The sequence below is a fragment of the Chelmon rostratus genome, chromosome 2 (assembly GCF_017976325.1).
Source record: "Chelmon rostratus isolate fCheRos1 chromosome 2, fCheRos1.pri, whole genome shotgun sequence".
NCBI lineage: Eukaryota > Metazoa > Chordata > Actinopteri > Chaetodontiformes > Chaetodontidae > Chelmon > Chelmon rostratus.
In genome coordinates this window covers 25,348,079-25,376,007 of record NC_055659.1, presented here as the reverse complement: position 1 = coordinate 25,376,007, position 27,929 = coordinate 25,348,079, and the positions used below count along the sequence as shown (strand labels likewise).

At 41.9% G+C, this 27,929-nt stretch overlaps 1 protein-coding gene across 1 annotated transcript in view; it reads left to right on the top strand.

Annotated features, from left to right (window-relative positions):
• The window catches only part of itpr1b (inositol 1,4,5-trisphosphate receptor, type 1b), an 82,382-nt gene extending 54,852 nt beyond the window's left edge, over window positions 1-27,530 (top strand). The window contains exons 42-59 of the mRNA XM_041950034.1: window positions 250-433; window positions 904-1,166; window positions 2,010-2,210; window positions 3,525-3,635; window positions 4,117-4,212; window positions 4,284-4,418; window positions 4,927-5,034; window positions 5,565-5,757; window positions 8,488-8,610; window positions 13,947-14,122; window positions 14,492-14,656; window positions 14,966-15,155; window positions 15,509-15,601; window positions 16,732-16,880; window positions 17,769-17,934; window positions 18,978-19,138; window positions 24,508-24,669; window positions 26,177-27,530. Of these exons, the coding sequence (XP_041805968.1) occupies window positions 250-433; window positions 904-1,166; window positions 2,010-2,210; window positions 3,525-3,635; window positions 4,117-4,212; window positions 4,284-4,418; window positions 4,927-5,034; window positions 5,565-5,757; window positions 8,488-8,610; window positions 13,947-14,122; window positions 14,492-14,656; window positions 14,966-15,155; window positions 15,509-15,601; window positions 16,732-16,880; window positions 17,769-17,934; window positions 18,978-19,138; window positions 24,508-24,669; window positions 26,177-26,263 (2,763 nt within the window). The 3' untranslated portion in view covers window positions 26,264-27,530. The remainder of the gene's footprint in view (window positions 1-249; window positions 434-903; window positions 1,167-2,009; window positions 2,211-3,524; window positions 3,636-4,116; window positions 4,213-4,283; window positions 4,419-4,926; window positions 5,035-5,564; window positions 5,758-8,487; window positions 8,611-13,946; window positions 14,123-14,491; window positions 14,657-14,965; window positions 15,156-15,508; window positions 15,602-16,731; window positions 16,881-17,768; window positions 17,935-18,977; window positions 19,139-24,507; window positions 24,670-26,176) is intronic.
• Window positions 27,531-27,929: the final 399 nt, after the last annotated feature.

Below are 27,929 nucleotides of genomic sequence, written 5' to 3'. Positions count from 1 at the left end.
ATCCTCTGAAACTGAATATTTAATCAAGGTGAGTCTTGAAAAGAAGTGCTGTTGGTAACATGACGGCGTTGAAAATCAACCACCTTGAATCAGCATTTTGGCATAGCATTAGTCCATAAAAAAGGAAGGACTGCAGAAAGTGATATGTAAATTCCACCTGAAGCAAAATAGTGTCAGACACATTAAAATATGGCAGAATATGAAGTAAATATTACATGCATTGTCCTCTTCTTTCCTTTTTCCCTGCAGCGGTCATTCTTCCATCGTTTAACGGGGGACAACAAGTCAGAAAAATTCTTCAAGGTGTTCTATGAGCGCATGAAGCTGGCTCAGCAGGAGATTAAAGCCACTGTGACGGTTAATACTAGTGACCTGGGCAGCAAGAAGAAGGATGAGGAGCCACCAGACAAAGACACGCCCGCACGCAAGAAAGGTGAAGGGTCAGGAGTTGAGGTCACCACTAGGAAATTTTAGGTCATTTCCTTAAGGAAATCACACATGAGACCATCAAACTGGCAAAATAAACCTCTATTGTCTTCTGTGTGCATGGAATTTAGTCTGTCTGAATAGCCAGTCTCTAAATGCCTGATGTATTAACACAGAAACTGCCACATCATTTCTTTCGGTTTATTAATTCTTTTATGTTTTCTGTAGGCACTGATAGAAAATAAATAGATTTAATGTGAACAAATGTCTGTTAAGTCACTATCTATCTCTGTAGGATAATGTTAAAAAAATCATAAAATCTGCAGCGCAATAATGATTAAGCCTATATTAAGACGTGATAACAAACATATAACATATCCATGCATGCAAATGATCATACCGATCGGTACTTCTATAGAACTCTTCATCTTATTTCCATGGTCTGCATTTGACTCACTCTCCTTTTCCTGTGGTTAGTCAAAGATGTGCCGGTGGTAGCAGTGGTGACCGAGGAAGTAAAGGAGCAGTTAGTGGAGGCCTCCGCTGTCACCAAGAAGGCTTTCACGACCTACCGCCGCGAGGCCGAAGCCGAAGAGCACCAAGCGGCCGCTGATGGCTCTCCCGTCCCAGCGGCTGATAAGGGCCAGGAGGAAGGCGAGATGAGCGTCATCATCACCATCATGCAGCCCATCTTGCGCCTCATGCAGCTGCTCTGTGAGAACCACAACAGGGATCTGCAGGTCCGCCATTACACCAGCTTGCTGTCGCTGTAGGGCTTTTGTTTTGCCTAAATTCCCGCCCCCCCACCACGTGGCCCACGACATGCTAACATTACCTGACCTGTGTTCTGAATTTCTATCACCACATTCGGTTATACAGAAATGAAACCATGTAGAAAATAGGCACCATTTGCAGAACTTCCTGATGCAGCTGTTTCCATTTCTGGTGTGTCTTGGTCTGGTTTCACTATGAGGAGTGTGTTGTTGTTTAGTAATGGCTTGCTTCAGCAGCCCAGACAGAAGACTTCCTTCTTGCACTGATTCTGTTTACACCCCAAACCAGAGCAGGCCTTCATTAGGTGATAGTTGGCTCGGCACTGAGTCACTCTGTCTTGTCCATCCTGACCCAGTGTGGGTGCAAGATATTGATTTACTGCTAACCATACAGCTGACATGATGAATTCATTGAGATGTTACTGTTCCTTAGTAATTGCCTGGTTGCTGTATAGCCTTACATAAGAAGACAAGAGTAGAGAGAGCCTCGCAGCCTTAACTCGATAAATTTATTTCGCACTTCAGAGACAGCTAGAAAATGTTGGAAAATGTTTTTTTTTAGATTCCCTGAGTCGAATCTAAAAGGAGTGTTTCTGGTATCAGCTGTCTCTACAGACCCTGAGACCATGACTAATCAGTCATGGCCGTTGTAGATCAACATCAAATTTCGTGTTTTTTTGGTTTAAAGCGACACATTGTCTTGATGACAAAGATATTTCACACTGCCCAAATCCACAACATTACATAACAGTCCCGGAAAGAAGAATGAAATGCCAAGTTGATGTATATTTTATCTGCATCCATCTCCAGAACTTTCTGCGCAACCAGAATAACAAGAACAACTATAATCTGGTGTGTGAGACGCTTCAGTTCCTGGACTGCATCTGTGGCAGCACCACAGGGGGACTGGGACTGCTGGGACTGTACATCAATGAGAAGAACGTAGGGCTCATCAACCAGACTGTGGAGAGCCTGACTGAGTACTGCCAAGGTCCCTGTCATGAGAACCAGGTGATACACACACAACATGATTGGGCTCTCACTTAAGATGTGTTTTCAACAGCGTGTTTAGTCTGCAGTCTGCCTGTGTTGTCATTTACCTAACTGCAGAGAGCCTGTTTTTCATTTGGACGTTAAAATGAAGTTTTCTTCTAGCACTTTAGCAAATTATCCTCGGCTTACATCACAGTGACCTTTTCATTTTAGTAATCATACCGGTGGTTTTGTGCGGGGGCAGGACTGCAATTAGTCCTGAGCATTTGTCTCCTCGTGCCCAGCGCTCAGCTGCCACACTGAAGCTATGCAGTCTTTCTTCAACAGTGTAACACCAGCCTACTCTGGGCAGTGCGCCTGTGTTTGTTGTTTGGTATGGATTGGCATCGCTTGGTCTTCTCACATGATCGTGGCATCCTCTGTTCAAGCCGCTGTGGGGTCGTTTTATGGCAAGTGTGAAACTGGCATGACTAAACAAGCAACTGGCTAAACGCAGGCGCTGTTTGAACTGTTTTCAGTTCCGTCAAACAGTGCTAGAAGGAGGACTGCCAGACCAAACAAAGCTCTTTGTTCATGTCTGCTGAGACAGAAAAGGGAGGGAGTGTGCTAGAATTATTTTTGTTTGTGTGGAATTAAGTGTCTTTTAAATGGTGTCAAGGTTCTTGTTTAAAACCACTTGGCTGCCACAAGCCTTTGTTTAGTTTTGAGTTGGGGTACATGTTTGGCAAAATAAACTGTAATTTGTGAGTATAAAGCCAAGTGAATTTTTACCAGTAGTTATGAAATGTGGCCAGCCTCACTCACTGCAGGTTGGTAAACTTAAGTTAATTTGATCTGTATGGGACACCACAAAAGAAAAAAGATGTCAGTTACGTTTCACCATCCCAAAGACACATTTATGTTTCCCACACATTTCTTAAAAATCAGCTTGTTTATGTATTTTGCTGCTGCCCGGAGACTGTCCAACATGAGGCCAGAATCATTGGCTGTTGAAAAGAGGATTTTTGATGGCATGATTTTCCAGTCATTCAATAAATAAATAAACACAGGATATAGTCTTACTGTCTGCCATTCAGCTTTTTTTCAACTCTTTTCAACCAAACATCGTAACATTTGTTACACAGCATTTGGGACTTTGATGACAGATTCCTGGAAGAACACCAGTAATTGGTGCTTGCATCTGTGTTGTGGCTTTATAAAAGCTATATTAGTAATTTTGCATCAGTATAAATCATGGATGTAGAGGAGGAGTATGTCTGTTGCTGGGTTAAACTGGAAACTCTCTTGTTTCAGTCTATGCTGTAATTTACTTGCATTTCATTTGTTCCTCAGAACTGCATTGCCACTCATGAATGCAATGGTATTGACATCATCATTGCTCTCATCCTGAATGACATCAACCCCCTTGGGAAGAAGAGGATGGATCTGGTGCTGGAACTCAAAGTGAGTGATTATTGGTTAGTTCAGTGGTTTCGAAGAGGAAACAACACTGCAAAGCACTGTTAGCGTTACGTAACAGATGTATTAGTCGTAGACTTAGACGGTCAAAATTACTGGAAGTTTTAAAATAAACATCAGACATGACATTGAAAGGAAGAAATGAATCATTGAAATGCAGAGTTAATGTACAAATTACATCACTGATGGTAGCTCTCAAAAATCATAATGCAATCACAGTCACACTCCAGTGTTACTACTTGGTAGCTAAAGTTAAGACACATCATTCCTTAGAGATTGTGAAGTCAAGTGTTGTCTTAAATTCAGTATTCCAAGACAAGTTATTACGACACCTCATCACAAATGCTCCAATCACGAGTGACACATGGCAAATAAATTTCACAGTCTGGGATGCTGAACAACGGGGAGAGAAAATTAACCTTAGTTGATTCTGTTTGCGCTGTTATCTCTACTCTTCTTTTAATAGAATAATGCCTCCAAGCTTCTCCTTGCAATTATGGAAAGTCGCCATGACAGCGAGAACGCAGAGAGGATACTGTACAACATGAGGCCTAAAGAGCTGGTGCGTATGGCACCGTACAAATCATCACACGGCGTTAAATGGATGTTATGTGACAGTCTATATTCTTGCAGGTGGAAGTCATCAAAAAGGCCTACATGCAGGGTGAGATAGAGGTGGAGGAGGCGCAGGAGGGTGAGGATGGAGAGGAGGAGCACTCTGCGTCTCCACGCAATGTTGGTCATAATATCTACATCTTGGCACATCAAGTAAGCCAACGACTGTCCGTAATGTCAGCATGGAGACAGACACACCCATGAGTAAATGCTGGCCACATAATGAAGTACATAGCCAGCGGATATTCAATGGCCTTACTGTTACTGTATGTCTGTGTGATTTCCTGTGGCTGCTACAGACATGTGACACATGTCCTTCTACACTCATCTTCTCTTTTACAGCCCTCGGGCTGTGTGCAGCTCAATAGCAGAGTGCCTGTTAGCTTAACGACAACAATTACACTTACGCAACACCCAGTGTAGGTCCACACCGTGCAACCTTGTGGATGAATGGACGGAACATCTTGCATTCAAAGGAAGAATAAATAAAATGCACTACATCCACTTTTTATATATCACCAATGATGGTTCAATGTTGCTGCACATGCAAAGTTAACACGTGCCCACAAACCTTTCTGATAACAACAGAAACAGTTGCTACAATGATTATCTGTCATTGATCTGCTTATCATTGATTTCATGGTGTTTGTTGTCATTTCAGTTAGCCCGTCACAACAAGGAACTGCAGGCTATGTTGAAACCAGGGGGGACGTATGGAGAGGGAGATGAGGCTCTGGAGTTCTACGCCAAACACACAGCTCAGATTGAGGTCAGTTGTTATGTCTATGTCTGAATTAGACTGTGCCATTTTTGATCTGCTCCTGTCATTATTGTATTTTAATGTTTTACAGTCAAACATTCCCACATTTTCTCTATCTGCCCACTGTTTGACATCTATTATAATATGTTTGTCTTAGTTGCAAAGGATTGCAACAGGTTTTGGCATCACAAGTGATTTGAGGCATGTGATGGTGTTTTCCTTGGCCCGTTTGTCCGTCTCACGGTGTACCTTGACAGAATGGCAAGCACCTTTGGCATGTTTGCACGTTTTCCTGTCTGCACTCAACGAGAACAAAGAATGGTGACTGTTGACAGTGCTCTGACCTGAAGTTGTTGGTTCAGTCTATCAACCACTTTTGTTTGTATTAAAACAGTACAGTATTACTACAGTTTGTGACAATAACCAGTCAGATCATTTGAATTAAGGAATAACTAGAAACCCTTGGATTTAAAGAAGAGAGGGGTGAGGATTCATTCACCTGTTACAGTGACAGAGAGCGTGATTGTGGTTGTGTCTAGATTGTACGGCTGGATCGCACCATGGAGCAGATAGTCTTTCCTGTGCCCAACATCTGCGAGTTCCTCACCCAAGAGTCCAAGCTGCGGGTCTACTACACCACAGAGCGGGATGAGCAAGGCAGCAAGATCAATGACTTCTTCCTTCGCTCTGAAGACCTCTTCAATGAGATGAACTGGCAGAAGAAGCTGCGAGGTACTCAAGAGGCTACTGGTAACACAAACACAGTTCCCTGTGCGTCTTCCTCCTCAACTCTTTATCTATTAGTTTCTGGTTTGCACGCTGTCCTCTTGCATCCCTCCCGACGCATAAGGACCCCCCTACCCACAAATGGGAAGCACATACCAAAGCCTCTTTCACACACACACTCACACATGTTTTATTCGCTATTTGGGCATCGTGTGAGCAGAAACTGGAGACAAAATTTCCCTGCTCGTGACTCAGTCAGCTCAAGATAAAAAGATTTCCCAAACAATGGAGACCTTTTTTTTTTTTTTTTTAAATGGTAAGGCAGGAAATATAAAGCATTATCCGTCTCCTTTGTAAGTATTTCAGTGGTGTCTAACCTGTTTGCAACACTGGAATGGACAACCAGCTGTGATTAAAAACCAAGAGCAACCACAGCCAAACTGAAATAGAATGCAACAGATGTAAGCCCCTCAGACAGGTCTAACGGCTTCAAGTGTCAGTTTGTTTACCAAACTACATTTTTTGTCAGCAGGTGAGCCAACAGGATTGATAGAGCCAAAACATTACTTATTTGTTAGAGAATTAACTGCATAGGGCATTCTTTCTGAGCACATAATATTTTCCTATATCATAGCAAATTATAACCAAAGACCACTAATTCACTCTGATAATTGAACCCAGCAATGTTCCAGGTCCTGTGTGTGAAAGGGGCTGCACTCTGCTCCCTTAACTCTGAACCCTGGAGGGATGGAAGTGGAGAAAGCGTGTACACCTTGATAAGCAACTTAAAGTCTTATTTAAATTACAATATAATGTACTATAAGTTAATTAAAGGCAAAGATGGTGAAAGTATGTTGTATAAAGAGATGAACTGATGTTTACCAGCCAGCACAGAGTGATGTCAGCTCTGTGAGTGTGATGTAGTGGATGATAAACGTGGTCAGTTGTGTTTTTACTTTGGAATTTACAGATGGTTAGTGTATTCTGTTTTTCCATATATATTGTAATTGCTAAGTTCCTGTATTTAGTCTCTCTGGAAACAGAAAACAGAGAGGCAAAGGAAAAAGAAAATTTCCTGGCAGGATTTAACTCTCTGATATTCATGTGGTCACAGCGTATTAACCTTTGCTCAGCGCTCCTTTTTAGTCTCCTGCTACTGCAAATAGTGATTTTGGAGCTAAAACTGAACTTCCAGCGTGAACGATTGATCAGTCGGTGTTTAAGAGGTCACACAAGTGGAGGTTGATGATAATAATAATAATAATGTTTTTTGTTGGGGGGGGGTATTCCTGCTTCGTTAGGAGCAGAAATGGGACAGTAAACAGGGACAGCAAAGTTGGCAGAGAAGTGGATGTGACATGTGATAAAGATCCTTGGCTGGAGTCAGGATGCTGTACTTACATGTTGCATCTCAGCCAGCTGAGTAAGCAGGATGCCTCAAGTCTGTCCCATCTTAATGGGATTAATTGGGTGACCTGCCTTATCTACCTGCCAGTTTGAGGTCATGCTCAGTCACACATTCTTTACTTCTGACATGGCACATCACTGAGAAAAATCAAGACAGGGTAGTGGAAGCAGGACAGCTTCGAATCAGCAGGTGCAAGCCAAGGCAGGAGAAGAGGCGATCAGAAAAAAAGTGTAGAGGAATCTCTAATGTCTTCTTTGTTTTTCACTAATCTTAAATACCACATATCCATGCAGGCCTGAATACTATTTTAAATTGCCTTTTCAGCAGGGCAGGTCCCTGTTGACCCCCTGGCTGGTACTCTGTCAGCTACTCCAGTGAAGTGACTGTTTAGGATCATGTTGTGGCCTGTCCCATTGTCAGGCCTGAAGAGGGATGGTTTGTCTATAATGTCATGAACCAGCCACCTCTCTCCTATCCAAATGAATCAGCACAGCTGGAGACCATGATATTCCACTGATGCTAACCGCTCGTCATGAATATCGTAACTAAAAGTCCCCAACCACAGTTCTTGTTCTCTAATGAATAGTTGGGCTCAAAATAGCTTTGACCAAGATAGTGATCTCCTGAGCGAGGCCTGAGAAGGGGTAGTGTCCGTGTGCGTGCGTGTTTGTGTACAGGCACATGTAAAAGTACATACATGCAAGTTTGCATGTTTTTACTCTCCTTACAGTAGAAAATCATGTAGTATATGTGAAATGAGCATGACAGTTGGTTTTGTGTACTTGATGTAAGTTTTGATTGGCTTTACCCTACGTAGTGAATCCTTTGTTTAGTTCTGCTGCATGTAATAGCATAAAACCTCACAAACTCCTTCTGGTTCTGTTTAATGTGTTTCACCCCAAACTGAGTATGCTTTTGAAATCACCAAAATGACTCCCCACTCAACCTTTGAGTGGTAGAAATTAAAGTCTCTTTGATAAAACACGGCAAAAATATTCTGTCACTCTGGAGAAACATGCCAAGCACAAAAGAAAATTCATCAGCATGGAATATCTACATTTCATGGGAAACCATCCCTGTCTTAGCTTCGACTACAGTTAATTGCCAATGAGATTAATAGCGCAAAATTTCTGCATTGTGCTCCTCCTTGGTGTGAAACACGGAGATGTCATTGAGTATTGTACTTTTACTGAAAACTTGTGTTCTATTCTGTGTACTTGTTAGATTAATTGTGCCTTGTGTGTTGCACCATGAGTGTTTGGATGCTGCGATGTCCTCTCTGCAGTACAATGACCTGTGTTCATTTGCTTCAATACACTGTCCTCCAGCTCAGCCCATCTTGTACTGGTGCTCCAGGAACATGTCATTCTGGAGCAGCATCTCCTTCAACCTGGCTGTGCTCATGAACCTGCTTGTGGCCTTCTTCTACCCTCTGGAGGGTGTCCGAGGAGGTCAGTCTGCCAAAGTCTTCAATCTTTAACCCTCTTTCCTTTATACCTTGAACAACAGATTGTTTAATGCGGCCGTGATTGTGATCTTTGTGTGTGTATGACTGTGACTAATACAACACTAATATACACAGGAAGTGGGAAGCTGTTGTCAGATTAATCCGAAAACAGTGAAAAGCTTCTTCCTGATATTTTGAGAGGAAGGGGCATTGTGTTGGCCATTTTATGAAATCTGAAACCAATAAATCGACAGACACACACACTTTACGCAGTAACTTTCAGTTGTGAAGATTAACAAAGCTCTACCACAGTTACTGTCTCCTCTGTTCGTGTCTGGAAATGACAGTGAACTTAAAAAGAAGATTTGTGCTTAAAGGGGAACTCAACCGGCATATTTTACAAATCAAAGTCTGTTTATATGTATAATCTGTATTTGTATAAAGCCTTTTGTGAGCTGTAAAAATGTGGTTAAATTGCCTCAAGTGGTGTCACTCGAGTCAGCATCAGTTTGGGCTGAAGACTAAAAGTTTGAAAATAAAAAAAAAACGTGGTGATATTTGCTTTTCCTCTTCACATGGTTCGTTGAATGCCTTGTGTTGTGGCTCACGCGTTCACATCCCAGCATTTGCAATCATGTTAGAGTTTATAGCAGTTGGCATGTGATCAAATCACTTACGGTAAGATGCATCATTTGTGTTTAGTATTTATTAGTGTGTACAGGATTTTACAGAACACTCTGTGCTCTCGTGCCTGTGGTTTGGGTGTAGCCTCACACCTCCCTAACCAAAATTAGTTTCACCACAAGTAGAGGTGTGAGGAGAATGTAATCCAAGCAGAAGATCTGGATCTTGAGTGGCAGTGCTGTCACAAAAGACCAGGATGGATTTGTTCTTAATTAGGTCCTGACCTGTTTATTGATACTGTTCCTTTTTCTTAGCTTGACAGGTGACTTAACATGCTATCACATTTCTAGCCTCATTCTCACACTGGACTTGGTTCGAGTAGTCTTCTTTTCCATACGTATCACTTCTGGCAATTAGGTGAGTGTGTGTGTGCGCGTGAGCAGAGAGTTACGTAAATACTGTCTCCCCATAAGGCCAGAATCTCCAGCAGGAAACATAATACCATGCTACTGACTACGAAGTTTGAGATACCACTGAAAATGACACCTATCTATGGCAGATACACAAAAAATGCAGCAGAAAGTCACATATCAGACCTCTTACTTTACTCTCATATAATCCACATTATTGCATCCTTAAACTCATCTGTTAATCTGTGTCAGAGCAGCTATAGCCCTGGTCACAGATTCAAAATAAACTTTCGTAATGCGTCCAAGTTTGCCTGTTGCATTGGTACAGGAGAAGCTTAGGTCAGTGTCATTATATAAGCATTTAAAAGGTGTTTTAAAATGATCACTTTGAAACTTGTAAATGCTCTCTGCATTCAAGTGGTTATGACGACTGGGAAAAGCTTTGCTAGAGTCCATCATTCAAGGTCGCCAAATTAAATGAATTTCACAATATATTATTATGTGGCCTAGAGGTTGGAGAAGCAGCTTGTGACCGGAAGGTCGCCGGTTCGATTCCCCCACCGGACTGGCAGAAAATTTGGGTGTGGTGGAGTATCCCCTCCCCCTCCGGCTAATGTGCCCTTCAGCAAGGCACTTAACCCCCCTATATGCTCCCCGGGCACCTGATGACGCATGTGTATTTCACAGAATGTTGCATGTGTGTGTTTCAAAAACAGTGATGGGTGAAATGCAGAGAAGAATTTCCCTGTTTGGGATCAATAAAGTAAATACATTTTAAAAAATAAATAAAAATTAATGACGACTGGGAAAAGCTTTGCCAGAGTCCATCATTCAAGGTAGCCAAATTAAATGAATTTCACATTATATTATCAGTATATGGTATTTTCACAAGACTGACTCTGCATACAACCATGTTGAGTTGTCAGATTTTGTGAAAGCACTTAAGTCGTGGTCATGGAAATCATTTTTCCCATGTGACGTGTACGCGGCATCAGGCTACGTAACTTACCCGATTCCAAAAAAATGGGATGCTGTGTAAAACATAGTACTAAAACAGAATGTGATAAATTGCTAATTCTTTTTGCCAAAGACTTTATATATATCTAATGTTTAACCTCAACTTTGTTGATTTTTGTAAATATATTCTTATTCTGAATTTGATGCCAGCAAAACATTTCAAACTAGTTGGGACAGGAGCAACTAAAGACTGGGAAAGATGTGGAACGCTCCAAAAACACCTGTTTGGATCATTCCACAGGTAAACAGGTTGATTGGTAACAGGTGATAGTATCATGATTGGGTGTAAAAGGGGCATCCTCAAAAGGCTCAGCCAGTCAAGGATGGAGCGAGTTCACCGCTTTGTGAACACATGATTGTATAAAGGCTGTTACTACAGGGGCTCAGGAAGTGTTGGTAAACACAGTTAATTTGCAAATTTTTGCATTTTGTTTTCCCTTATGTTCGATACAGCTTGTCAACTTTTTGGAAATCAGAGTTATAACTTAACAATCACAAAACATTACTAAAGCAAAAACCTGTGTTGCTCTGTGGGATCTACATTTCCACACACCATATTAAGTCAGGTTCTGTCATGTGACCTATATGTAAAGATTTAAGGTTGTCAAGGTTCTCATCCACTATTTGGTCACAAGGTGTGACAAAGTGCTTTGGAGATGAAATATTCATTCAAAGGAATAAGTCTTAAGTGATACTAATACCTCCATTACAGGAGTTTTTTTTAAAAAAAACTCAGGAATGTGTGAGAGACATAAGCACGTTTTTATGTGCAGTTTCAGTTTTCTGTTTGTTTTGTTGTCTCTTATTACTGTCCTTTTTTTCTCAGTTCTCCTTGAGGGCAGTATTTGTGGGGATGTGAAAAGCCGCAGCCATTAAGGCCTTCATTGTTCCAGTGCAGAGTAGCAGAGAGAAGACACACATTGTGATTCGCATAAACTTTCAATTGTTCTATCTGGGGTCAAACGGCGAGGTCCCTTTTGTTTGAACTTCCTCACAGCAGTATAGAAGAGACAAAAAGAGGTTGTTAGCTTAGCCCTTGAAACTCCATGTGGTTTTCAGTGTCAAAGGTCGTCTGAGAGCACAGCAGTTCATTCCAGGACATGTCAATATTGGCTTTAAACTGACGCCAGTTATCAAGTGAAAATCTTAGCTACTGTTAGTTGTTCAATGGGGAATACTTAATGTTTGCACAGACGCATACACATTAACAGATCCATTCTGTCCTGCGTTCATACGAGCTCAACACAAATGGATGAATGTACGCTGAAATCCAGTTGCCATGAACTCATTTTTGCATGTGCATAGTTTTCATCCCGTGACTATGTGTTTTCGCTGCCTCTGTGACACTGGTGTCAGTGTTTTCTGCAGAGGCCGTCAGGGTTGCCCCTTTAGGCAGCGAGGCTCCAGAGAGGCCACATCCCGCCTCGGCTCAATTATGAATTCCCTTCCAGTCAGTAAAGAGTAAATTCAGATAAAACTGTGGACTAATCGGGAATGACAGAAAACAAACAATACGAATAGCCAGATCCATTCAAAGTAGAGTTGCATGTAGCTAGCGTGTGATATCAGCACTGCAGTGCAGCGGTGACAACTTTGGATGATGATTAACACTATAGCAGTCAGATGTTATACATTAGATATAACGATGGCCACCGAAGTGCCTTTGGCTGGTTTCATGTCCTTTGCATCCTGAGCAGCTGTCCAGGCTCTTCTGTGGATGTAGCTGCCTCGTCCATTGTGCCATCACCTTTGTGCTCCTGATCTGGCTCTTTAGCTGCTAAATGTTCACCGTCTTGACCAGCTAGCGGCTAATGTTGTGGTTGTGGCAGCGTTGAAGATTTACATTCTCTTAAAACTCTGTAGTGTTTAAAACAATCAGAATATTTTGATGAGGGGCTTCAGATTGAAAGTTTAATTTGTTACAGACATATTTTCACTTGCTGTACCTTAAGGCAGTACCATATCAGTTGGGGACATCACTTGTTAAAAATATTCAAGCCAAGTTCCTGTAATCCTTACATTAACCGAACTTGTCCAGTGTTGCATTTGGGCATGACATACATTAACTGCTAGCTTGACATTGAGACACTTCTGGAGCTGTAAAGGTATGCTTAATTTTCAATTTGTGTAGACAACTTAAACACCATAAAATACCTTTAAACAATATTGAATCTGCTGCACACCTCACTCACATGTCTGTCTGTGGTCTGTTTGAAGGGAAACTGTGGTTGGGAACTTTTCCCAGTGGTGGAAAGATGTGCTAGAGTCCTAGAGAAAAGCACCTTGAATAACTTCACATTGTACATCTTCTGTGGTTCAAGTCAGGGGGATGTTTGTTTGGGCTCATGTAAGCCTTGAGCAGCAGTAGTCAAAGTGTCAGAGCCTCCACCCTCACAGGCGCTGCTCAAATGTGACCATGCAAACAGAAGCAGACACTAAAGTTACAGCTCAGATAGACATAAAAGAAACTTCGATATGTAAAGTCAAATCAAAATGTTCATTATGTCACAGATATCAGGCTGTGTGTAGAATTTGGTCAGGTGTAAGTGCTTTACTGTAAAGGTCAGTCTCTCTGTCTTCTAATAGCTGCACAGTAAGCCAGTGAGAGAGATGAATGGTCTGAGACTGTAGGTGTGTGACGTACAAGCTGCTGTGTCTGGGTTGGCTGCCAAGTCCGAGCACCCAGGCAGCCTGTTACGATGCAGTACCCAGGACCATCCCTGATGAATTAACTGGAGCCAAGGGTATTTTTAGCCAACCGGGGGTTATGTAACGAGTACCTGTCATGTGATCTGTACATAGAGAGGCGAGAAGAAGAAGGCCTCAGGAGGGAGGGGATGGAGGAAGACGTTCAGAGTGGTGTTGTTGGTGCCTGAGTGAATAAAAGACCTGAGTGAGGAATTAGATTAACATTAACAAAGTGATGCAGCCTGTCTGCCACATGTAGGTCAGGGCTTGGCACTGGGCTAGTGCCTGGTGAGCTCATGCATGCAATGCATGCTAACCCTACACAGGTAAAGAGCTCTGCCTATAGTACAACTATTGTGTTCAGGAATGAAACCACTGGGATATTTCTGTCCTAGTAACACATGGAGCCCATCTATAAAGTTTCTTCATCTGGTGTCCAGTTTGGGCATTTTACCTCTGCTCTATGATAACATGTAATGACACAAATGTCAAATTGTTAAAAGTTGTGGTTTTGTGGCCGTGGTGAAGGTAGAGATGCAAGTAAAGAGCAATGAATGGAAAGGCTCACACCTCTCCCTAATGTGACCTTCTTTGTCCTCAGGTACCCTGGAGCCCCATCTATCTGCCCTGCTGTGGATGGCCATGTTGGTTTCTCTGGCTATAGTGATCATCTTGCCTCAGCCTCACGGCATCCGGGCACTTATTGCTTCCACCATCCTGCGTCTGATCTTCTCTGTAGGCCTGGAGCCAACGTTGCTCCTGCTGGGGGGTTTCAATGTAAGTGTGCATCGGTGTGTTCACAAAGGTGATGAGCATTTGTAGAGAACTGTCCAGTCTCAGAACACAGGGACTCCCACTCGTGTAAAATCAAGCATTCAGCCAGAAGTGGATATGTAGACTGTAATAGAAATGTCACTCATAGCTGTTAGGTGTTGATGCACGACCCAGGGAGATTCCTCACCACTCTGACAGTCAACCACATCCACTTTATTTTTCATGGTCAGAATAATAAGCGTTTGAAAATCCTACGCAAACAGGCGATCACCGCTGTGTAAGCCTTCCCTTCTCAGTTTGAACACTCTGTGCATTATCATGACATGGCTGCTGTCTCCACATGTCGTCTCTGTGGTGTCCATTGTTCCTCAGTTATGTAATAAGGTCATCTTCCTGATGAGCTTCGTCGGGAACCGTGGAACCTTCACACGCGGCTACAAAGCCATGATCACGGATGTGGAGTTCCTGTACCACCTGCTCTACCTGATTATCTGCAGTCTGGGGGTCTTCGTCCATGTCTTCTTTTACAGCCTGCTTGTACGTAAGCGCAAACAAACCATGTAATTGGAGATGAGATAATCGTTGGATTTGATGTAATTTGATTAGTCAGAAAGATCCACATATTCTCAACAGCAGATTTTTGGCAAGGGAGTGATCAAAGAGAGACTCAAACATGGAATGTTTTTCTGCTGCACAAACAACATCAAACAAAACACTTGTCCTTTGTCCACTGTGGCCTTTATTATTCCAGATCATTCCACATTCACACACACTCAGTTCTCTCATTTTCTTGTACATTTTCACACACGTGCTGCACATGCACATCTGACTCCTTCCTCTTTCCAGCTCTTTGATCTGGTTTACCGAGAAGAGACCTTGCTGAACGTAATAAAGAGTGTGACCCGCAACGGCCGCTCCATTGTTCTGACAGCCGTGCTGGCTCTTATCCTCGTCTACCTCTTCTCCATTGTGGGCTATATCTTCTTCAAAGACGATTTCATTTTGGCTGTCGAAAGGATACCCAACAAAACACTAGGTATGTTAAAATGCAGATTTTGTCTCACTCCCTTCCTTGGAAGAACATCAATTACTCTGTGTCTCTAACCCAAGAGACTTAAACATGGAAGGTTTTCTGCAGCACAAACACACACACTGGTGTGTCAAAATACGCCAAATACATCTAGTCAAAGTGAAACTAAGGAATACAAAAAAGTGTGTGTCCAGTTTAAAGTACATGCGTTTACTGTTATGACTATGCTCACTTTGCTTTTAGCATCACCAACAACCTGCACATATACTGAAAAATACTGTCGTCTTTTATATGCATCATCAAAAAATAATTCTATAAATTGTACAGCAGCATAATGTATTGTGTTCCCAACTGAACAGAGCAAGGAGCCAGTATGGTGGGAGAGTTCTTCTCTGGTGGAGTGTGCCAGAAAGAAAATGGGGAGAACTGTTCAGCAGATGCCGTGATGGACGGTAGGTTGACAAAAGTGAAAGCTAACTTTTTGTGTTTATGGAGGTGGGCGACAAGGTCAAAGAGTTCTTTTAGGTTTGAATTGCTTGCATACCTGAGTGTTGGTGCGTGTCGGTGTGCTTTTGTCGGTCTGTCTGTCTAAGTGCAAGCATGTATGTGTTGGTATGTAAAGGTCTTTATGTGGTTGCAGACGTCTGACATAGCCAGGGGAGATTCGTCCCACTGAGCTGTAAATCTGGGTGGCTGGATGGTCATGGGATTAAACCTGGTTGGGCCAGCTGGGGGCTTTCAGGGAGCTTGGTCAATCGCTGGGGGTTTAGACTCAAGGGAGAGCCTAAGACCTGATGAAGGGGCCCAGGGTTCAGAGGTCAGGGATTAATTACCATCAGGTACAAGCAGGTCGATGGGTCCAATCAGCGATGGCGCAGAGAGCTTCTCACCGCAAACAAAGAGTTCTTACAAACCTACTGACCTTAATGGGAAAAGCCCCCAATCACAGATGAACATGCGTACCATGTTGAAATTGATCAGCCAACCATGTAGAATCTTCAAACTGCCTGGGGCCTGACCTTGTCTAGGCGTCCCTGTCCATCACCACTAGCATGGTTAATGATGGTAGTCCGGTGACTTGTTTTTATGGGGATAGTTGAGAACATTCCCAAACTTGTCATGCTCTCACAGACCCCTGATGGGGCCCGTTCAGTCAACCAATAACAGGCTATAACTGCTTCCAAAAAAGTTGGAATGCTGCAAAAAAAAACTATAAAAATAAAAACAGAATGCAGCCATTTGCAGCGGAGCCTACCCAATCATGATACCATCACCTGTTACCAATGAACCTGTTTACCTGTGGGATGATCCAAACAGGTGTTTTTGAAACATTCCACAATTTTTCCGATCTTTCATTGCTCTTGTCCCAGCTTGTTTTATATTTACAAGAAACAATGAAGTTGATGAGGTACAGCATTGTCTTTGTATTATTTTCAATTGACTATATGTGAAAAAAGAACATTCATTTGGTTCAGGGGCCATGTTGGCTGATAGGAGCAGTGCAACTTACAGAACAGACAAGGTTTTGCATTCAGCCTATACAAGAAATGACTATCTGACATGTTCTGTTGTGTTTCCATAGCTTCCCTCGCCGTCCAGCCGTCAGCGGTGGTGATCGAGGAGAAGGAGCGAACGTGTGACTCCTTGCTAATGTGCATTGTCACAGTACTGAGTCATGGCCTCAGGAGTGGAGGAGGTGTTGGAGACGTCCTGCGGAAGCCATCCAAAGGGGTACAAAGCACAAGAGTGCACCAACAAGGAAGAAATCACACCCGAGTGGAGTTCAGATTGAGAGTGGAAAAAAAAAGCATTATCACTGTATTTTTTTTCCCCTTTTGACCTTAAAATTGTAGTCTGCAATCTCTTGGATTAGAGTAAACCTGGACAATTTAGCAGCCTGATAACAAAAAACAATACATATCAAACATGCTTACACAATCTCCGACCACACACTCAAGATTAAATTAATATGAATTAAATTAAAGTGGATTGAGAAAACTGATAAGCGATTTAAGTTTTAATTAGGCCATGATTTTATTTAATTAAGTCAAATTTTAAAAAGTACATAACATGTTTGACCAAACAGCATGCTGCAGCATGTCTAAAGAAGCTCTCTGTGAGAGAAAGATTTGCTCTTCTGGTAGGTCAAAGAGGACGGCTTTCATAACATTGAACATGACAGAAAAAGCATTAATGCTACTTATCCAGCGTGGAGACAAGCTTGTATGCTACCGCACATCATGTGTTAGCTCAGCAGCTTGACCCGTAGAGTGAGGGTGTGAGTCATGCGTACTTAGAGAAACCTGCTAGCCTGACAGTCATGTGAATTCTCTGTGCTGTTTTCACTTGTCATGTTGTGTCTGGATCGCTTCCATATAACTGGATAGTACCTTGTGTGCAAAGAGGGTAGGCACTGTGCACACACTAGAGGGTGGGAGTACCTCTAGTGTGTTATGCCAGTGGCAGCAGTGACCTTAGATAGAAATGGGCTCCATGAATGGATAAACAAAGCTTTTTGAAATGAGTACTAGATCATAGGGTCCATATTCTCACTGTGACAATGACATTCCTGGTGTGATACCAGCTGATTGTGCTTGTTCTCCTGTTTGGCTTCAACAGGAGCCCCTTTTCGCAGCCAGGGTGATCTACGACCTGCTCTTCTTCTTCATGGTCATCATTATTGTCCTCAATCTCATCTTTGGTGTCATCATCGATACATTTGCTGACCTGAGGAGTGAGAAGCAGAAAAAAGAGGAAATACTGAAGACTACGTGTTTTATTTGCGGTGAGGAAATGATGATAAATCAATGAAGATGCATTTTGCTCTGCATGGCGATATTGCAAAATTAGTTAAAAACACAGTTTTGTAAGACTGTTTAATTGTTTAATTGTCACATTTTGTTTACCATTGAAGCCATTCTGCCTACTCAACAGTTAAAGACATAGACAATGTGTTTCAACACCATCAGGGGAATGTGACTCATGACCTTTGACACATCTTTTCCTGTCTTTTTCCCATCATCACTGTATACTAGTCGTACTCCCTTCTTAGAACTGAATAAAGCGGAAATGTCTTACAGTTCCATTCGAGTCGAAGCTGCAGTCGATACTGCTGTATCGCATTAGTCGCGCTGTACAATCAGCAGGTGTGAACGCAGAGGTTTACAGATAGAGATGAAATCAAATGAGTGGTCTGCTCCGAGCCTGCTTTTGTATGAATGTGTGACTGCTGTGTTGCAGTTTTGCATCTGGGCTCCGTGCAACATGGGGGCTGTTTTTCTGGGTAGCATAAACAATGAAACGCCTCCTCTTCCCAGAATGAATGGTTAGTCATGGCAGGTGCTGCTGTGGAGGAGGCGTGTTTCTTCCTGTTGCCATATCGGTCTTGACCATGTTAGACTGTACACTCCCTCAGACACTGGTCTCATCCATCACAACAGTCACTTATTGGTGTTACATCTGAACAGTCATTGGTCCATTCTGGTCATTCTTACTGCTTTGTGTTGGGCAACACTATTAACGGTTGTGCCTGCAAATGTAATGCAAGAATGTATATGGATTACAGGGTTTGGTGGGACAAACAATACATGACCATTTTTAGCAAATCTTACCTCTGACGTTGTGTCTGTCCACTCCCATGTGACCCCATTTCCTCTTGTTTTTTCAGTCATCCTCGTTAAGGTCACAAGAAGGATTATGTCATGTTGCCACAAACAACCTGTTTCTTCACTCTTCCAAAGAAATGAGAGTACTGTGTTTATTTTGGGTGTGTGTGCGTGCGTGTGTGTATGTGCTTCTGTATGTGTGGTTGTATCCCTTCATTTGCAGGTTTGGAGAGGGACAAGTTTGACAATAAGACAGTTACATTCGAAGAACACATCAAAGTTGAGCACAACATGTGGCACTACTTGTTCTTCATTGTCCTGGTGAAGGTGAAGGACTCGACGGAGTACACCGGCCCGGAAAGCTATGTGGCTGAAATGATCAGGGTAAGAACGTTGTCATGCATTTGCACTGCAGGGCCTATTGTAGGTAAACTGAGCCGAGTCGTTTTTGGAATAAATAAAATATGTTTGGTGTGAACAAATCCTCAATTCTTCAAACTCTCCTCCCACCAAAGTGCAGCCCTGCTCCATCTTGTTTGCTGCAGCACGTAACAATTCATGTGCCTCAGAGCCTACACATGCAGACCTACCATACAAAGCTTCATCAGCAACCTTGTGGTCTTTACTGAGGTTAACCTTTACTTCTGAGCAACACTGTAGACGCTGTTACTCCAGCGATCAGGTTTATATGGATTTGACAGAGTTTATTACTGCAGCTTTTTTTTTTCTCTGCACCGGTGATGGACAGTATTTTTTTTTTTAACCTCATCTGCCCCAGATTAGCAGTGCTGCATTATGTAATCCCTTCCTCCATGACCTTGAATCTTTCCAAAGTATTATCACATCAGTCAGCTTTGTGAATGGAGAATTAACTTTCAGACAGGGTCTGCCATTGGCATGAAATGTGTTAATCCCCCGAAGCAGCCATGCCTTGCTATGCACACACACACACACACACACACACACACACACACCCTGCATTTCACCTCATGATAGGCACTCCAGTAAACCAGAACATTAGCCTGAAGATTTTTGTTAAGCAGCAGAGTGAGGATGTTTCCTTTCTGGTTTCTAATTTATGTATATATATATATGTGTGTGTGTGTTTGTGCGTATGTGTGTGTAATATTTATGTGTGTGTGTGTGTCGATGTTATTATTATACTTTTATTAAAACTTAAAAAATCTAAATGAAATCAAGACGTAATTCAAGTTGTTGCAAAGGTTACGTTACCACAGACATGTTCTCATACTCTGAGCTAGTATTTGTGTTTGCCGTTACAATTACGAAACAAGAGGAAGACGTCAGATACACGCACGTCCAATCTGCCTTTTTACACCGCAATTGATTCAACCAGACAAATTGTGGAAATTTACCATTAGAAAAATAAAAACCAAAGAGAAAATTGATTGTTTTGATTCTTGCATCATACTCACAGCCTATGAGCAATTAGAAAGCATTTTTAACTGCCAAAGGAAAGCCCCTTCTTCTGAAGTGGTTGCTTCCCTGACGCACATGTGCTGCCGTCAGTTTCTGACACAGTTTCTCATTAGTTGCCATTTAGCCCACTTTGCTGATCTTCACTGATCTGCTACACTCAGTCTTGTGAGGAACCACCTGATTTGGAATTAACTCCCATCCCCCATCCCCTCTCCCTTTGACCTAGCACCTAGCTGAGCCAAAATGAGTTTGTCAAGGGTGCAGGTTGAAGAGGCAGACTGAGACAGAGAAGGCACACATGATGCAAGGCCCCGATGACCCATTAGCCGATCCAGTCACCCATTAACATTAACTCTCAGCATCACATGCAAGTGTCTGATGCAGACCCTCCATGTCTCCTCGTCTGACTTGTGTACAAAGATTGCAGTGTTCACAGAGCCTCTCCCATATAACACAGTTCTTACATTATTCATGGCAATTATGTTACATCCTTAAGTGGAGATATGCAAGGAAAAAACATTTCTTCAGCACTATTTTGTTCATTTAATTTGCTGTTTTTTAAAAACTTTTCTCAATTGATAGATATACAGACAGGAAATGCATGGAGAGAGAGGGGGTCGACACACAGCAGTTATTTATTTTATTCTTTAAATAAACACAAAGTGCCTGCAGTTTACATTTGTGTAGATAATTGAATTTAAGCTTCATTAGGTGTGCAAACTTGGCAAACAGCTTTTCTTTGTAGCATGAAAATGTACCGTAGTTGTAACAAAGGAAAAAATGTAAAGGAAGGCTATCTATCTATCTATCTATCTATCTATCTATCTATCTATCTATCTATCTATCTATCTATCTATCTATCTCAGACACACACACACAAACATAAACACACAATAATGGATGGACTGATGAAAATGCTCAAAATACTTATCTTGCTGTCTATCAAGAAACATATCAATTTTTCATAACATATTTCTAATCTAATTAAGCAGTATTATACCAGATTGTTAATCTGTAGGCCATTCACCTTCTCCATTATTTGTCACATTTGCGGTTTAGATACTGTGTTATGTGCTCTATATAGCCCTGTTTTTTTTTTTTTTTAGTTGTTGTTGATTCTCTTATTAAACTCCTATGTATTAACATGTTATTTGACCCAGACTATTTGCAGCATTGTGCTGAGTAGCGATTATAAAGCCATAATAAATGTAGAAGTCAAACAAACAAACTGTAAAAAACTGCAAAAATAATTCTCTCAACAGTTGGAGAAAACTGGGTTCAAATGAGTCACTGGTTATATCCGACTAACTTTTTTGCTGCTGCATTTAATGCCTCAGAAATGTAGGCTCAATTTCTTCAATCTGTTGTGCCTCTCTCCCACTGTGTTTCAATTTATTTGATGCTGCACTACTGTGGAAGAAGCAACAGGACAGAAGGGGGTGTAGAAGTGAGACTACTCTGACAATGACTGGGACTGACGTCAATGGTGGCGTGAAGTGTCATGTCAAGGTGTAAAAAGATGATGTTTGACTCGCACTTACTGCCCTCATTTCGTTCAACACTGCATGATGCTCCAGCTCCTTGAGCTGATATAAACATTTTAAAACTTTAAAACCATAATTATCAGAGTATAGTAAAATATGCTGAAATCAGTGGATGAGTGGAATTTTTTTGGCATTTATTTGCATATTATTTGTATGAGTGGGCCGTCAGCCTGTCAGGTGGCTTGTGGCATGACTGTGAAGTTTTCTGTTGCTGTTTTAACCACACAGCATCCTGTTTCTCTGTCATGGCCGTGCGGTTTTAATAATGAAAAATGCACTTCCGTCATTTACATTGAAACAGCATGACGTAGAGTCTTAAAGTCGCGGCTGCACTTCTCAGTTTACTGGAAGCGTTTCCATTTGTAAACACTGGGGACGGAAAGAGGGCCAGGCTGCTGGTGACAAAGTCGTCAAACAAACACACGTGTGCCTTTGGCTGGCGGGCAGATTCCAAAATGGGGAAATGACCTCCGTCATGTTAGTTCGTATTTTTCTCACAACATATGAGCAGAGCTGTGTGTGGGAAACACTGGTGACAGAAAAATGTGTGTGTGGTGGGGAGTTGGGGGGGGTGGGGGTGGCAGGTGAACTAGGTAAACACAGCCACTGTCTCTCGCAATCAGGAAGTGGAATTTGCTCACAGCAGTCCTTCTTTCAGAATGAATGTGTGCTCATTATTTTAGTGTTGCGTGATTCCCCTCAGGCTGCCGTCTGACCCAGGACTGGTTTGTGATTCGCACGGACACCTCACTCGCCCCTACATCTCCAAACCAACCACTGAAACCAAGGGACTTTTCCAGACCAGTTCTTTGGCACGGCGCTGTTTCTAGCCAGTGACCTCAGTGGCTACGCAACATCCCCCACTTTCATTCATGCTGCATTAGGACTGATGGTTGCGCTGGCTGCGGGCCCATGGCTTTGACATGGTCGTGTGGGTCGTGCCTGTATGTTGTGAGGAATTAAACATAAATTCCTTCCCGTGACTTTGGCTCATTTGGAAACAGGTTCAGACGGCGCACAATAACAATGGCATGTGGTGGTCAAGTGCCAGAGGAGGTAGAAGCATGAAAGAATGCAGCTGAGTTGCCCTCAGGCCTGTGTGAACGCAGCAACCCCAGAGGTAGCAGCTGGGTTTCATGTCTCTGCTACTTTTGCATAACTATATGAGTAAAGTGCATGAAAGTTACAATAAAAATGTTTTTTTCGTATCATAATACATACCATTAACACTGCTTTATATTAATTCCTTTAATCAGTACCATATTTATTTTCCAATATTTAAAAAAAGGCTATTACTTTTGATTGAAGTTATTTTTTCACGATTTCACGTTGATTGACAGCAAATGAGGTTTAATACGACAGGTCGAAGAATTGTGAGGGCAGCAAACAGTCGTTGAGCAGCTTTTTTATAAACAATCATGCAAAACCTCTGTTCCAGATCTTCATAAAAGCCACCCGGCGTTGCTGGAAAAAAAATACAGTATCAAAAGTGGTATGACCTTAAGGATTATGACAAACTGAATTTTTTGTTTCGTTTTCCCTCATCATTTTATCATATTTAAAACACATACATAAATACTCACTTTCTCAAAAAGTTAAACTCCCTTTTTGCTCTAAACTGATTTTGCTGGCCCAACAGTTTACACCATCGGCCACATTTAAACAACATTTGTGCGCACGGTGCGCCAAATTTCAACACCTCAACCTTCAGTCAGAGAGTTGACTAATAATGTATCAAAGAGTCTGCTCTGTAAGGACCTTTTCACTTGAGAGCATTCACTGGCAGTCAATAGCTCTTTCAATTCTGACTTTGCAGCAGTTTCTTCAGAGCTATGAAAGAAGTGATAAAATCATTACGTTCAACCTTGATTTTAACGTGGTTTTATCGTTGGCTGCTGCTGACACCAGTGTGCCAGTTGTACAAGTGTCAAATGTCTCATTCATGCCAGGAGGTGTTGTACTGTAACTTCCCTCACTGCTACAGCCAGTGTTTCAAAAGTGTACTCTTAAGTTAAACAAGTTCGAACCCTCCACCCTCCCCTTAAAAAAAAAAAAAAAAAACTCATTACACACCTAACTGCAGCAGCTACATCTGAAAAGCTCACAGCAGCTCAGTTCCAGCTGCTGTGGCTGGTATGCTCCATTTCAGCACTTGGTGAAACAGCTCATTTCAGCTCTTGTCTGTGGCCCACAGGAGCGTTCAGGAGCCGCGTGTTTATCTCAGCGCTGCATGTGAGGCGACGTGTCTATCATCAAATGAGGAAGCTTGTCTCTCTGTCTTGGTTTACAGATTTTTGCTAGTTTTGCTCTGTGTATGGTGAGCCTCGATGTAAAGGAAACACATCACCGATAAGTGAACTGCGGGTTATGAGTGATTTCAAGAATGCCCTCGTATCCCATGTGATTCTAATATGGAAAGTCCCTCGTGATTAATCTGATTCCGCTTTTAGAATAGGCTCCAAATCACTGCATGCAGCCGAAGAGGAAAAACAGTGCCTATGGTGAAAAACACAAATCAAACAGGGCATTTGGGCGTTTAGGGCGTTTGTACATACTTTATGCCATTTGTGGTGAATGTGTGAAGCATTTTCAACTGCACTGATGGGTAAAAAATAGATCAGCTTTGATCAGAAGTTTAATTTAGAACAAACAATGATTACTTCTAAGAACATTGTAAAACGCACAGCAGGAAGTAGGATAAGAATGTGATACAGCACTTTCTATACTGTTGACGTGCAGGCCATAACCAGTCAGATTTGTGTTTGCCAGGAGCACAACTTGGACTGGTTCCCACGGATGCGGGCCATGTCCTTGGTCAGCAGCGATGCAGACGGGGAGCAGAATGAGATCAGGAGCCTGCAGGAGAAGCTGGAGTCCACCATGAAACTGGTGTCCAACCTGTCAGGACAGCTGACGGAGCTCAAAGAGCAGGTTGGTTGAACTGAAGTGAAACGCTGACAGAGACAGAGACAGAGGAAGGCACGCAGCGTGCGATGAAAGTTTTTCTGAAGATGCGGACAGCAGATGTTGCTCGAGGTTTGTTTGTTTGCCGCTCGTTGCCCTTTAGATGCAGTGCTTACTAAATGCAAAAGGCGATGAGTCATCGTTCACAATGCGGCGCATGAGGCTCTCGACCTGACTTTGTTTGTATCTCTGAGAGCAACGATCTATCCGGATTTCATCATTGACCTGTTGCTGCTAAGACTGGTTTTTATTTTTTATCTATTGATTGATTGATTTTTTTAATGGATAAAGCCTTGTCAGTAATTCGAGGACAAAATTACAACATTTCCAAAGCAGTTTCCTTCCAAATATTTGATTTGCGTTAGACTGGTTAGTGAGGTAGTTATTCTGTGAGAGAATATTTTTAACAGGCTGTTTTTGCAATAAATTACACTCAACCGCTTCTCAGTGGTGTGAGAATACGTTCTGCTGATGTTGCGTATGAAGGCAAATATGGCTTAAATTGCACAATTGCTGCAATCCAGTGTTTCTAGTAAACAGATTTGTAAAAATGTCTTTCCCCTTGAAATGAGAACTATCTGTGAGGAAGTGAATGTTACCGAGACATTTTGACCCAGACAGGGGGAAATGATTATTGTGTTGCTGAAAGCCATGAAGGGCACAGTGGCATCGGTCACATTTCAGTCCAAAGACATCATTCGTAAGGCCTGTTTTGACTTGAGAAACCCTTTTAGAAAGCACAGTGTAAAAGTGTCCGTTCATGAATTGAGATTCTCATTCTTTTCAGGACAAAATTGCCATTCAGAGCAGAGTGCAAACTGGAAAACTGTGGTACAAGTTCATGTGTCATTCCAAAGAAAATTAACCTAATTAGACAATTATGGTGTAAAAAAAAGGCCAGCATCCTACTGCTAGCTGAGTTTAAACTGTCCACTTGACATGTTTTACGATATTTTTCTCTGACATGTCCCTCTGCGCAGAACTATTTCTCCTGGAACACTCATTACAAGACCACTTTGTCTTCTCACTTTTCATATTGTAGCGTTTCAGTGTTGAGGTGCAAATCACTACCTTCTGTTACTTTAAGTTGATTCTGAGCAGAAACCCATTCCTATTCCTGCTGGTATAAAGGTTAACACCTGTGTTATGACTCATGTGCTTTGCCTAATCTCTGAAATTTCTTTTGACTGAGTTTCAGAATTAGTGGTTTGTTTTCTGCTGCTTTCGTCAGAAGACAAAAAGAGCGCTGTGGATGACGAGTCTGGGAGGATTTCAAAAGCCTCCGTTTCAGTTCAGCAGCGTGCAGACTTTGTGCAGCATTTGTTATTTTCTGTAAAGTGATTTTGAAAGAATGAATCGAAGAAGACCACGGACCAGAGCGGCTGCGGGCATACTGTAGCAGAAGAGGACGTGCATGCCGACGGAGGTACAGGTGGAGCGATGTCTGAAAGTCTGTCTTTTGTGTGCTCTTCAGATGACAGAGCAGAGGAAGCAGAAGCAGCGCATCGGCTTGCTGGGACACCCTCAGCACATGAACGTCAACCCTCAGCAGCCCGCATAAGATTCAGCCGACGCGGCCCAGAGGCAGCTCAGCAGCGGCAGCGTGTCCGGGCGGAGCGTGCAGTCCTCGCTCGCAGGCTGCACGTGCTGCGTGCTGCACTGGGAGCGACTGTAACTTCTAACAGTAGGGAAACACTGTAACATAGGTAGTCATAAGGCGATGTGTAGCTCTTCCCCACGCACATGTTACTCCTAACAGTAACACTCACCCACCTCATTCTGTTCAGTCCAGTTGGAATTGGTGCCAAATGTTTTCTATGTAGAAATAAATTGGATTTCCCGACACATGGCCTTTACTGGTTGAACTTGAAACATGATATAGCTGACTGGACAGGAGGAATTAGTACCATTTGTTTTTTATTTTATTTTAACATTTTCTATTTATATTTCTGGCATAACGAGCAGTATTAAATGTCTTATTTTTGTATGTTGTGCAATATATTAACTTAAATATGCAACCTCATTGGTGTGTGGATTTAAGTTCCATCAGTCATGTCTTATTTAAAAGTGTGGGTCAGTGTTTTTGTTTGTACTTTATTGCCTCTGGATAAAATAGGGAGTAGCTGGTTGTCTTTACTTACGCAACTCTAGAGATAATATTTAATAAGCTGGCCTTCTCAGTTTCACTTTTTTCTTTTCATTTCTTGAAAATTTGCGTACTTCTTGAGAGTCAACTGCACTCAGTAGAGATAGTATATTGTGTGAGAGCAATATATACAGATAGTTTTCTTTCACCTGTGTAAATCCAATGTTGTCACTTCTCAGTGCTAAACTTTTATGATAAATTTGCTTTCTTCTTTAATTTTGATCTTAAGGACTTTTAGAATATTTGGCTTGTTGGTCAAATATATACGGCATAATTCTTTCGGGATCACTCATGCTATTACAGTTTGCTCAGGAGTTGTTTAACCTTTACTGTAATAAACGTTATTAGTATAATTTCCAGCTCTGCAGCAAACTTGTTTCATTTGTGCCTGTTTTGGTCCTCATTTTACTGTCTGACACAAGTTTGCTGCTCGTGCAGAGTCACTTACTTTTCTGTTCATGTCCACTAAAATGTATGAGTTGGTTTTCATGCTACAGTTAGAATGATCTTTTTTTGGACTACTTTGTGTACATAAAGTTTGTTGCTTATCTTTGCTTTTGTATAGAAAATGAGATGGAAAAAAACATACTCATGAATGTTAAGATTAACTCAAAACCCTAAGCCCTGCCAATTTGTATATGAAAGTAGAATTATTTATTAAAATTGATGTAATTATCCTTTACTTCATGTTGTGTTTGTTTGTTGTTGAGGTGATATTATGGGATTGGAAATGACCCATATGCAGTAAACCATTAATGTGCTGTCGTGTTTAAAAATGTTCAACAATGTGTTTGCCTCAAACTGTATTTATTCACCCTCGTACACTGTCACCCACTAAGGCATCTGTACATCTAAGATAGCTAATTCCTATTCATACTGTGGTATATAATGGTGTTGAATAATATAATGTTCAGTTTAGTTCAGTTTTATATAAGGCAGTAAAAGAAATCAATAAAAAACATGTTGATATCACTGATGGCAATTTAAGAAACACAATATAGGACAAATCACTTTCGATATTGGGAAGACTGAGGGAAAAACAATCCGATATGCAAATTGTAAGTGATGTTTTAGTCACGAC